The sequence below is a fragment of the Mustela nivalis genome (genome assembly GCF_964662115.1).
Source record: "Mustela nivalis genome assembly, chromosome: 2".
Lineage (NCBI taxonomy): Eukaryota > Metazoa > Chordata > Mammalia > Carnivora > Mustelidae > Mustela > Mustela nivalis.
In genome coordinates this window covers 38,774,483-38,786,681 of record NC_139021.1, presented here as the reverse complement: position 1 = coordinate 38,786,681, position 12,199 = coordinate 38,774,483, and the positions used below count along the sequence as shown (strand labels likewise).

The 12,199-nt window shown below is 36.0% G+C and overlaps 1 protein-coding gene across 4 annotated transcripts in view; it reads left to right on the top strand.

The window, feature by feature from the left end:
* The window catches only part of CPQ (carboxypeptidase Q), a 460,217-nt gene that overhangs the window by 92,474 nt on the left and 355,544 nt on the right, over window positions 1-12,199 (top strand). For all 4 annotated transcript variants that reach the window (XM_082722832.1, XM_082722829.1, XM_082722830.1 and 1 more), the window contains one exon: window positions 4,641-5,107. In XM_082722832.1, the coding sequence (XP_082578958.1) occupies window positions 4,675-5,107 (433 nt within the window). In that variant the 5' untranslated portion in view covers window positions 4,641-4,674. The remainder of the gene's footprint in view (window positions 1-4,640; window positions 5,108-12,199) is intronic.

Here is a 12,199-nt window from a genome sequence, read left to right as displayed (position 1 = left end):
TGTTTAGTTTTATTTCACTGAAATGATGGTATAGGGATATATTTGTATTTCTGAGCCAGGGCAGACTAAAGTCTTCCAGACCAGCAGATCCTCCTAGTGATCCCCTAGGGGACTTTTCTTGGGTCGGTGTGGAGCCAGTGCTTTGTGGTAGATTAAAGTGACTTCCAGTGATTGCATCATTCACGATTTTATCAAATTCTTTCTTTTGTTGGGGAACTATTTGTGTGTTTATCACTCAGTGTGAAAAATGGTACATTTTGATTTTCCTAGAATTAGCTGTGAGCTACTAGGACTACTCCCTAGTACTAATATGGAAAGATATGGTACGTAAATCTGTGTTTATGTCATCAAAACCCTCCTTGATTTCATACACCAAACTATTTCTACTTTTGGCCTATGTCTTTTCACACTGAGGAGGGCTGGTGTTTTTTGATTCTTTCATGCAGATAAACTGGTGCCTTTGGTCATTCTTCTCATTTGAATTGACTCCAAGTCCAGAATGAATTTTTTGGTGTATGGTGACCCTAAATGTGTGAGTTAGGAGAATATTTCCTCAAACTGTCCTTGGTTATATTGGCCTTTATTTGGCTTTATTCTATCTCTATATTTTACTATTTTAATTTTTATTATAGATCTCTATTTCTTGCTAGGAGTATATAATTATATATTGGGTTGCATTATTTTTTAAATTACATATTATAAATTGCCTATTATTTACGGTGTTTTTCATAAGTGGAATATTTTCTTCCATTTTTGTTACATCTCCAACTGTTTACCACTGTTAGTAATAATTATTATTTTCTACTATTTATTAATGAAAACATATCTTAGTCGGGCTAATGTGCCTCCTTAAAAACAATAATAATAAAAGATTCTTGCAGTGTGTCATCAGAGAGATATGTAATTATGCATTTTAGCCAAGAATTGCATCAGTAATTTTCAGATTATGTTCTAGGGAAAACCAGGTTTAGAATAAACGAATATTTGTTTAGTGTTTACTCATGTCAAGTGTTTCAGGTAATTTCTCACATAATTCTCTACCTTTGATCTTAGTAAACTTTCTAAAGTACTAATATTACATTCAGAGAGAAACTGATCTATTGAAAAATAAAAAAAAATCTATCATCTTTTAAGTTAAACTACTTTTAAAAATAAGTATTTATTGCATTTGTGGGATTGAAGATAAACTGTAGTTAAGTTATTAAGAACAACACTCACAGATACTGGCTTATGTTTTAAAGTAATTACATCATTTTTTAGTGTCAAAATTAAATTAACTGACCATGCTAACAGGCATTAAGAATTATTATGAAAATGGCATGTTTTCTATTGATTCAACTTGACATATCTGCAAAAAGATCTAAAAGTGTTAGATGCAGGCCCTTAAACATATCTTCTAACCAGATTGTAGCCTAGGGATGATGTCCCATTGGTCCCTCTGAAAGCGGTCCTTTCTTCTCTGCCTAGGGGGCCATTACTTGAGTCTGTCTTGAGATGTCATGTCTTTTCTATGTAGCTTTTCATGATTTCTTTTGTTCTTTTCTGTGTTCTGGTGCTACTCTATATATGAGACTGTTTGAGTACATATTTTTTGCTATAGTTATTTGCTTCTCAGACTGCATTTGGGTGTCCCTCATTGAATTTCTGTTATTTGTAAATGCATGCAGTTTCCTATAAGAGAACAATTTGTGATCCTCCGGGAAGTCTGCTCTAGTTGGTCCAGTTACCTGTTTGATTGTACTTGCTGGTTTATCTGCTAACTAGAAATCACAGCACAGGTCCTGTTTCTGCAAAACAAGGGTATGGACTGGGAATGCCTAAGCTCTCCTGTACCACAATATTGCCATTATATGATTCTAATCCATCACTAGAAATGTATTGTGAAGTAGTTGACATTTAAGGGATACTTAAAGGATTTTTAATGAGAAGTAGATACTTGTGGTTAGTGTTAACTACTTGATGTGTTATTAACTTTTTCTTTTTTTGCACCAACACCACATTGAAAGAATGTACTTTAAAGAATAAATTGCAATCTGGTGAAATATTTTCATGGTTTAATAAAATTTAGCTTTTAAAAACAAGCATCAGTAATGGTGACTATAGAAACCAAGAACCTTGCATATAAATAGTTATAATAAGAACAACATCAGTATATAGTTTTCATAATTTTTCAGAATATTTTAAATATGATAGCAAGTTCTTATTCCTTCAGTTTCTTTGTAAAGGAGGCAAGACAAGCACTCATTCCTTAAATGAAAATGTACTAAAATTCATTCCTTAAATGAAAATGTACTGAGAGTTTACACATGGGTAGAACGATTGAAGATATAGTGATGACTGCTTGACTTCAAAATAGGAGAGTCAAATTCATCAACAAATATATTAGTTGATAATATTGTTAATTATGGTAGAAGCATGGAAAATGGTGCACATAACTCTGGAGAGTTATTTGGTGAGACTCCATAGAAAAGGTGATTTTTAAAGGATTTTCATTAAAGAGTGAGTGGAGATTTGCCAGAAGAAGAGGAGTAGGGTGAGGAGAAGGGTCTTGTAGGAAGAGGGAAGGAAAATATGTAGAAATTCAGTTACGATAGAGCCTGGGTATTGGAAGGACAGTGTCCAGTTCAATGTAGCTAGAGTATTACTGTCTGATATAAAGATAAATAAGTAAGTTTAAAATGTCAAATTTCATATTAAAATATAAAACAGGTGAATAATAATATATTTAGCCTAATACAGCTAAAATATTTGTTTTTTTCATACATAAGTATGAAGTATTCAGTTATAAAGAGTAAATCAGGTCTGTACTTTACACTTAGAAAACATCTCAATTTGGGCTAACCACAGTATCTAGAAGCTTCCATAAGATATGTGTAACGTTAAAGAGAAAACGAGGAACAGGAGACGGGAGAAAGAGAGAATGAGAAAAATAATGGAAACATTTGTAGGGGGCCTGGGTGGCTCAGTTGGTTAAGATCTGGCTCTTGATTTCAGATCAGGTCATGATCTCAGGGTCCTGAAGTCAGTCCTTGTGCTGGGCTCTGTGCTGAGTGTGGAGCCTGCTTAAGATTGTCTCTCTCCTTCTCCTGGCCTGTGTGCTTTCTCTCCCTTCTCCATCTCAAAATAAAACAAAACAAAACAAAACAAAACAAAATAAAGCAAAACAAAACTTAAAAAAGAGAATGAAAACATTTGTTTGCTCTAGAGGGGGAAATGGAAAGATGAGGTTGTAGTTGTTGAAGCCGTATTTTGAAAGTCCCTGTATACTGGCTGAATTTGGAATTTATCCCATAATATAGTAGCTTATGACTGTGAGTCTCAAATTATCTTGGTAAAAGGCCAGTTTCTAAAATTTCAGATTTGTTGCAGACTGATACTTTTGCAAAATAGAAAAGCAGTGAATTAGAAAAATGAAATAAAAGAGACATACAAGGAGAAGCACCATTTTTTAATCATTAGATTTGACAAATGTACAATTGTTTAGTCAGTTGTTTATAAAGATGTCTAAATCAATGCTATCCAATAGAACTTTTTGTGGTGATGGAAATGTTATGTCTGTGTTTCCCAATATGGTAGCCACTAGCCACATGTGGCTATTAAGCATTTGAAATGGGGATGGCTAAAATAACCATTTTATTTGGTTTAATTCAATTTAAATTGAAGTAACTACATGAGGCTATTGGCTGCTTTGTTGCACAGCACTGGATGTGTTTACTCTTAACTTCTATATCTATTACAGAGTAGCGAAATCCAGCTGTGGACTGGCCTTGGTCCCTCAGACCATACTTTAAGTAGTAGCATTGTTTAGAGCATGGACTCCAGAGTGAGAAATCCTTTGTGTGTCTGTGGCAAGTCACTTAATCGCTTGCTACTCCACGATCCTCATTTATAAAACAAAAGTTCGTATTAAGGAGAGGAGAAGTGAGTTGGGGGAAATCAGAGGGGGAGATAAGCCATGAGAGACTGTGAACACTGAGAAACAAACTGAGGGTTTTGGAGGGGAGGATGATGAGGGTTTGGATGAGCCTGGTAGTGGATATTAAGGAGGGCATGTATTGTATGGAGCATTGGGTGTGGTGCATAAACAATGACTCTTGGAACACTGAAAAAAAGTATTAAAAAAAAAAAGAAGAAACTATCTCATAGAGTTGTTGTGAGGATTAAATGTGTAGCAGGTGGAATTAGGGAAGGCACCAAGAAAAGATGACACTTGCTGGGGCCATACTGGATTTCAGTAGGCAGAGAAGAAAGAGCCTATCAGGTACAGGGAACTCTAAAATCCATTTGGATCATATTCTGTTAAGAGGGAGGGACAGCAGACAGTATGGGTTTAACCCTGTCACTGCCACCACACTGCTAACATTCTTTCTTTCTCTTTCCTAGTTGTCTTATTTTAACCTTTTAGCATACTTTAAACTGGATCACTAGGTAACATGTGATTCTGTGGTTTTAATAAAGACTGCCTATTCAGCCAATCACTGCCTCCTTATGCTTCTTCATTCCTGGGAATTATGGTGCCTGAATTTGATAGTGGAATTTGGGCAGTGGCGGAGAAGGGAAGGGACTCCTGTTTGAAAAGCAGTGCCTGGGGTATGGCTGTGAGATTCTTTCCCCCTAAACCATGTTTCTTTCTTATACAGATTATTTTAGGAAGAAAACCGCCTGGAAGAATCAATGAAGTTCCTTCTTCTCACATTTGTTGGTGTTGTTCACCTTTTCTCCCTGAACTCTGGGAAAGCGATCTATAAGAATGACATCTCTCGGAGGACTTTTCAAGAAATAAAAGAAGAAATAGCCCGCTATAAAGATGTTGCTAAAGCAATCATCAACCTTGCTGTTTATGGTAAAGCCCAGAACAGATCCTATGAGCGACTGGCACTTCTGGTTGATACTGTTGGACCCCGACCAAGTGGCTCCAAGAGCTTGGAAAAAGCCATCCAAATCATGTACCGGAACCTGCAGGAAGATGGGCTGGAGAACGTTCACTTGGAGCCGGTCAAAATACCCCACTGGGAAAGAGGAGAAGAATCTGCTGTGATGCTGGAGCCAAGGGTTCACAAGATGGCTATTTTGGGTCTTGGCAGCAGCATTGGGACTCCCCCAGAAGGTATCCTTTGTCTTTTCAAGTCAATTTGCTGTGTACATTATAAAACTAGTGTCATGGGACATAGCTGATTACAGTTTGCATGATTCATATTATAATTTGGGTGATAAGAAGGACAACAGAATCATTTCTCATTCTGTTGGCTAAATGAGTTCTCTTATATTCCTTTTTCTTCCTACTTCCTTTCCTCCTTTTCTTTTCTTTTTTTTCTTTCTTCTATTCTTTTTTTTTTTTTGAAAGGAAGTTTATTGTGTAGGGTCACTTTTTAAATGAAGATCTGCAACTATTGATCCATGATATTTACCAGCCCTATCACTTAGTAACTTGTAGCTAGTATGACGCTAGTTTCATTTTATAGAGCTTCGAGATAACTGTGTATAGGATAGAAAAACTATAATTTCCTCCAAGCAGCCTCAGTGTACAGAAGTTTTTAGAATTAATGAAATGGGGAACAGATCGTTACACATGGGATTGATTTGAGTTAATTGTTGTTATAGAAGCAGAGGCCTCAAATGCAAGGAATTATCCAGGGTGAATTTCTACTTTTACTTATCAGCACCCTAGTTCAGCTTCATCAGACAGCATAAATGATTAGATCAGGGATATAAAACTAGTCACTAGTGAGCTGCCAATCAGTCTTGAACTATTCATGGACTGTTTTCCTACAGGCTTTTCATGTATTCATGGACTATTTTCCTATGGCAGAGGAACTATTTTATAGAAACTAGTTGACATTCTCTAAAAAGTTTATAGAAAGTTTTGACCTTCTCTAATGCCAAAAGAAAGACCCAATATAGAAATAGAAGGTCAGTTTTTTTTTTAAAAAAACATCTTTTTTGAGGTATAATTCACATAATATTCACTCATTTAAAATCTACAATTCAGTGTTTTTTAGTATATTCACAGAATTGTGCTACTACAGCTACTGTCTAAGTAGAACATTTTCATCACCCTGAAAAGAAACTTCATAGTCATTAGCAGTTACTTTGCATCCCTCCCTTACCTCCCTCCTAAGCCCAAGGCAACCACTAATTTTCTTTCTATCTTTATGAATTGCCTATTATAAATATTTCACATGAACAGAATAATATATTGTGTTCTTTTGTGACTGGCTTTTTTCACGTAGTGCAGTGTTTTCTAGGTTTATCCATGTTGTAGTGTCAATTAGTACTTAATTCTTCTTTATTGTTGAGTGATATTCCATTTTATGAATATACCACATTTTATCCATTCGTCAGTTGATAGACACTTGTTTTTTCTTATCTTTTGGACATTATGAATAATGCTGCTAAAAACTTTCATGCATAAGTTTTTGTAGGATATACATTTTTATTTCTCTTGGATATATACCTATGAGCGGAGTGGCTGGGTCATATAGTAACTCTACAATTAACTTTTTGAGGAACTGTCATACTCTTTTCCAAAGTGACTCTACCAATTTACGTTTCCATGAATGTATTCCAGTTTTTACACATACTTCTCAGTGCTTGTTATTGTCTGTCCTTTTGGTTATGGCTACCCTACTGGGTGTGAAGGGTTATCTCACTGTGGTTATGATTTCCATTTCCTTAATGATTAATGATGTTGATCATCTTCCCATGTTCTTATTGGCCAGTTGTGTATCTCCTTAGGAGAAATATTTAAGTCCTTTGCCCAATTCTTAATTATGCTGTTATTATTGAGTTGTAAAAAGTCTTTGTGTATTCTGGGTACAGGTCTCTTATTAGATGTGTGATTTATTAATGTAATGGTAATTGATGGTAATATTGCCGCAGAAAAGTTTTTACTTTTGAGGGGCATCTGGGTGGCTCAATGGGTTAAAGCCTCTGCCTTTGGCTCAGGTCATGATCTCAGGATCCTGGAATTGAGCCCCGCATCGGGCTTTCTGCTCAGCAGAGAGCCTGCTTCCTTCTCTGTCTGTCAAGTAAATAAATAAAATCTTTTAAAAGAAAAGTTTTTACTTTTGATTTAGCACAACTTACCTAAATTTTTTTGATGTTGCTGGTGCTTTTTATGTTATAGCTAAGAAACCTTTGCCTAAACCAAGGTCACAAAGATTTATTCCTATATTTTCTTCTACGAGTTTTATAATTTTAGCTCTTACAGTTATATCTGTGAATTAATTTTTATATGTGGTCAGGTAATAGTCCAATCTTCATCCCTTTGCAGGTGGTCATTCAGTTGTCTCAGTGTCATCTATTGAAAAGGCAATTCTTTCTTCATTGAATTGGATGTATTACATTAATTGACTTTCAGACGTTAAACCAACTTTGCATTCCTGGGTTAAATTCCACTTGGTTAGAACGTATAATCTTTTTTATATATTACTGAATTCATTTTGCCAGTATTATGTTGAGAAGTTTTACATCTATACTCGTAAGGGATAATGGTCTGTAGTTTTATTTTGTGTGTGTGTGATGTCTTCATCTGGTTTGGTATCAGGGTTAATTCTGTACTCAAATAATTGGTTGGAAAGTACTACCTGGTCTTCTATTCTTTGGAAGAATTTGTGAGGGATTGGTATTAATTCTTTAAGTTTTTGGTAGAATTCAAAAGCCATTTGGTCCTGGGATTTTCTTTGTGGGAAGATTGTTAATTATTAATTTAATATCTTTCCTTGTTATAAATCCATTCATATTATCTATTCTCAAGTCAGTTTTAGTAGTTTTTGTCTAAGAATTTATTTATTTTGCCTAAGTTGTATAGTTTGTTGGCATATGGCTATTTACGTATTTCCTCATAAGTATTTTTAATTTTGTGAGGATAAGGATCCAAATTACTCTTTGTTGTCACTTGCTTTCAGCCTGAAGAATTCCCTTCAGTCTCCCCCCGCCCCCAAAGCAAGTCTGTTAACAGAAAATTCTCCAACCTTTTATCCATTCTTATTTATGTATTTAATTTTCATTTTAGAAGCATAGTTCTACTGGATATAAGATTCTTGGTTAACAGTTTTTTACTTTCAGCACTTTGAATTTTTCATCCATTATCCTTTGGTCTTTGCTATTTCTGATGAGAAGTCACTTCTTAATATTATTGGGATTCCTTGTATGTGAGTCATTTTGCTTTTACTGATTTTATTTGTGGTTTTCATCGTTTGATTATGATGTATCTAGGTGTCAATCTCCTTGCTTTTTTCTTGCTTGGAGGTTGTTGAGCTTCATGGATATGTCAGTGCTTCTTATCAATTTGGAAAGTTTTTAGCTATTATTTCTGTGAAGATCTTTCTACCCATTTTTGCTCTTCTGGTCCTTCCACTGTGAGTATGTGGGTACAGTTAATGGTGTCCCATATTATTATGAGGTTCTGCTCATTTTTCTTCCCCCCTTTTTTCCTCTATATTCTTTAGGTTATGTAACCTGTATCAATCTAGTATCAAGTTCACTGATTAATTATTTTGCTAGTTTTAATACACGGTTGAAACCTTTACTGAATTTTTCTTTTCAGTTATTATAATTTTCAGCTCCAGAATTTTTCCTGTAATTTTTATCTCTTTATTGATATTCTTTTTTATTATATTATGTTATGTAGTGTTGCAAGATTCATTGTTTATGTATAGCACCCAGTGCTATTGGTATTCTTTATTTGCTAAGACATTGTCATCATTCTTTTCCTTAATTCTTTAAGTATGCTTTCCTTTAGTTCCTTGGACATATTTATAAAAGCTGCTTTGAAGTTTTTTTCTCATATATCCTACAACTGGGCCGCCTCAAAGGCAGTTTCTATGGCCTGCTTTTTATCCTATGTATCAGTCACACATTACTATTTCTTTTCATGTCTCATTACTTTTTTTTGTTGTTGTTAAAAACTGAACATTTAAAATAATATATTCTAGCAACTCTCAGTACTGATTCTCCCTTTCTCTCTCTTGCCTACTGAAGATTGGTGGTGTTTTTGTTGTTTGCCCTTTATTTGTTTAATGATTTGGTTGTACTAACTCTGTGAAGTCTTTTTCTCTCACAGTGTACAGATTCTGATGTCCCTGTTTAGAGTGCTTTTTTCCCCTCCTTTTTAAACTTTTAGTCTGGCTCATGAGGAGTCAGCCCTGGATCCCCATAAACCAATTATTGGTCAAAGGTTGTGCACAGATGTCATTAGTCAGTTATATTTTCCCCCTTTACTGTTGGATGTACATGTGACTTGGGGGCTGTTATTAAAACTTAAGGAGTTTATGTTTTTGCCTCAAGTTCAGCTACAGCCTAATAGCTTGGAGGTTCTCTCTACCATCAGCCTTGAGAGGATACAGACTTGGGCATGCATATACTTTTCCAAGTTTCTAGGATCCAGGTGATTTTATTATTATCTTACTTAACAATATTTTCCTCTGTATCAGAATAGTGTATTTTTCAGATTGTGTTTGGTCAGAGTGTGCGTAAGCCTTTTATGCCAGTGAAACCTCTGCCTTTTGTTGATGGATCGGCCTGCAGCTTGGAAAAGTTTTTCAGTCTGCCCCATGTCCTGTTTTGATTATTCCTGAATATGAACATAGGCATAGCTTTTCCAATCACCAGAGTTTACTGTCATCCCAAGAGGGCTTTTCTTGGTTGTTTCTTTTCTTGTTTCTTTCTGTTAAATTTTGGATTGCTTGGTACTTAGCAGTATCATGAAGCTTCTGGCACTCTTTTAAATGTTTTCTACCAAGCTCTCCATTGTTTTCAACAATATCCTTATGCATGGAATTATCTATGTTCTGCTCCAAATACAGTCACTATCCTGGGTAAGAACTGCAAAGCTCTTCTTTTTCTTTGCTTTCCTCTTTGCAGGAGATCCTCACTGCTTCCCAGGAACTAGGCACAGTGATAATGGCCTTTTTCTCCCACAGTGATATCCTTAACAGGTGCTGGAAGAGGAGGGTGGTAGCTCCTGGTCTTCTCTGTTTGCCTCTCCCAGTGTGGGACCTCTGCTTATAAGTAAGCTGAGACAGAGATGATCAGGATCCAGGTATTATTGGTGCCTATACTTAGGGTAGGATTTTTACCATATGTTGGGTAGAGGAATAGGCCTCAGCCCTTTTGGAGTGGAGTGTCCATAATAGTGTTTTTGTAACATGGAGCTGGCAATGGGAGAAGGAAGCAGGTCATGCATGGCCCAAATGCTGTAGACTCCCATTGTTCTCAGATTTAGTAGTTTTTCTTGAGTGAATGTTCATCCATTTGCTTTAGATCCTTAAGACAATTTTGAGAGACTTTAAGTGATTTTTTTTAAAAATAGTTTTTCTCAGTTAAATGTTTTATAGAAGACAGACCTGCCAAATTTCTTTCTCCATCATTCTGGAAGTACCACCAGGAGAGTCTGTTTTGCTTTCTCGGAGGTCACATGAATAGGTTACCTCTGAGGTATTAGGGGAGCCCCTCGGCTTGAGTTCTATAGTGTTGACCAGGAGTTTTGTTTAGTTGCCTCTGTATGCAGTAATCTGTGTTAGCTACCAGATTATGTATAACTTCTTTTTCCTTTTTCTGACTTTCCAACTATCTTGAAAGGCTTATCCTTTTTTTTTTTTTTTTTCCTCTACAGATAAGAAACCCAGGCTCCAAGAGGTAAGGTAGTTTGCCTACAGTCATACAACTAGTGAGAGGCCACCTGTCAAACTCCAAAGTCTATGCTTGTAGTTATTAGACTATATTGCCTACATATAGATATTTTAATGTTATTTTCATTTTTATAAGGTTTCCCTTTTTAGCCATCTGACTGAAACAGATCTGTCTCAAAAGCTGCTGATACCCATACTATGACAGCAGAATATATTGGTGTCTGTACCTTCTTTTTGGACATGTTTTCTCATTCCTGTTTCTTTCTTATCCTCATTTCTCATTCTGTGGCTGGGCTTGATCTACCTTGGCTATCTGCCTGGTATTTAAAACTAAGCCAAATTACTGATTGCTCCTGGGGCCTTCAAAACCCAGGGGAAGTGAATTTTCCTCACTAGAATCTATTGTAGTGTTCCAAGACTCACTTTCACCTCACTCCTTATTCCATGGGGCTCAAAGTAGATAAACAGTTGTCTGGCAACTGGACTATTTTCAGCTCTGAGGACACTGGAGAGTTAGGCTGAACCAGGTATGGAAAAATTCCCACAGGAGACAGTGTGTAGTCAACACAGAGGGACCTCCAGATGCAGGTAATGGGTGCAGAGCTCGTCTCTTAGGAAACCCATGTTGTGTCCTTGGTTTAGCTGCCTACTAGTTGTGTGACCTAGGTCCAGTCTTTTAATGTGTATGGACCCTAATTTTGTCACGTGTATAATGAGAGATGTTTGACATTTGAACCTGTAAGGTCTCTTCCAGATTGAAAAGGTTGTGATTTTTATGAGAATCCACAAGGGATCAGTGAAGCTAAAGTTCAGGAGAGCAGGGCTTCTCTCATGCATATGCTGTGAAGCAGATTCCTTATATAACCAGAGGTGAATTTTTTAACCATCTGATTCCAGAGTTGAATATTACAGTGTGTGTTAGTTTATTTGTGTGTGTGGGTTAGAGCTCTGTGAGTTATCTATGGAGAATTGGAAGAAGACAGATATAAGTTGGCCAAGTAAGATGAAGATACTGAGCAAAACTTAGAGGTAAGACAGGACAAAAAGTATAATTTCAAATCAATCCCAACATAACATAAAAGACAAGATTTAAATGTTTAAATGGACTGAGTGAAAGAATGAAAACCAGCACCCAAATCCAAGAAAGGCTGATATTTGGGCAAGAACAGGAGCTTGGGCAAAATATTGTTAACCCTTCCTCAGTAGACACAACTCAGTAGGTCTCATTAGATAGTCTCTGAACCTCAAACAGCCGATTTTTGAGTACTTATTAGTCCTCTGTGGAAACTGGCATCTCTATAGAGGTACTGGGCTTTCCCCAGATTTTATATGTTGCAAATTGTATTGGGAGCTCCTGAAAAACTGGACTGAATCTTAATCCATTTTTCTATTCTCAGCATCTAGCACCATACTTAGTGCATATTAGTTATTCATTCAGTGTTTAAGGAACAGTGAATTGTTTTAGGTAGGTCTTTCCTTAGAATATTAGTCGCCTGTAATAATTTAAAAAAATAGTGGTTCCTTCTACTTATTGATGATATTGTTGACCCATCATAATTTGCTTAGAT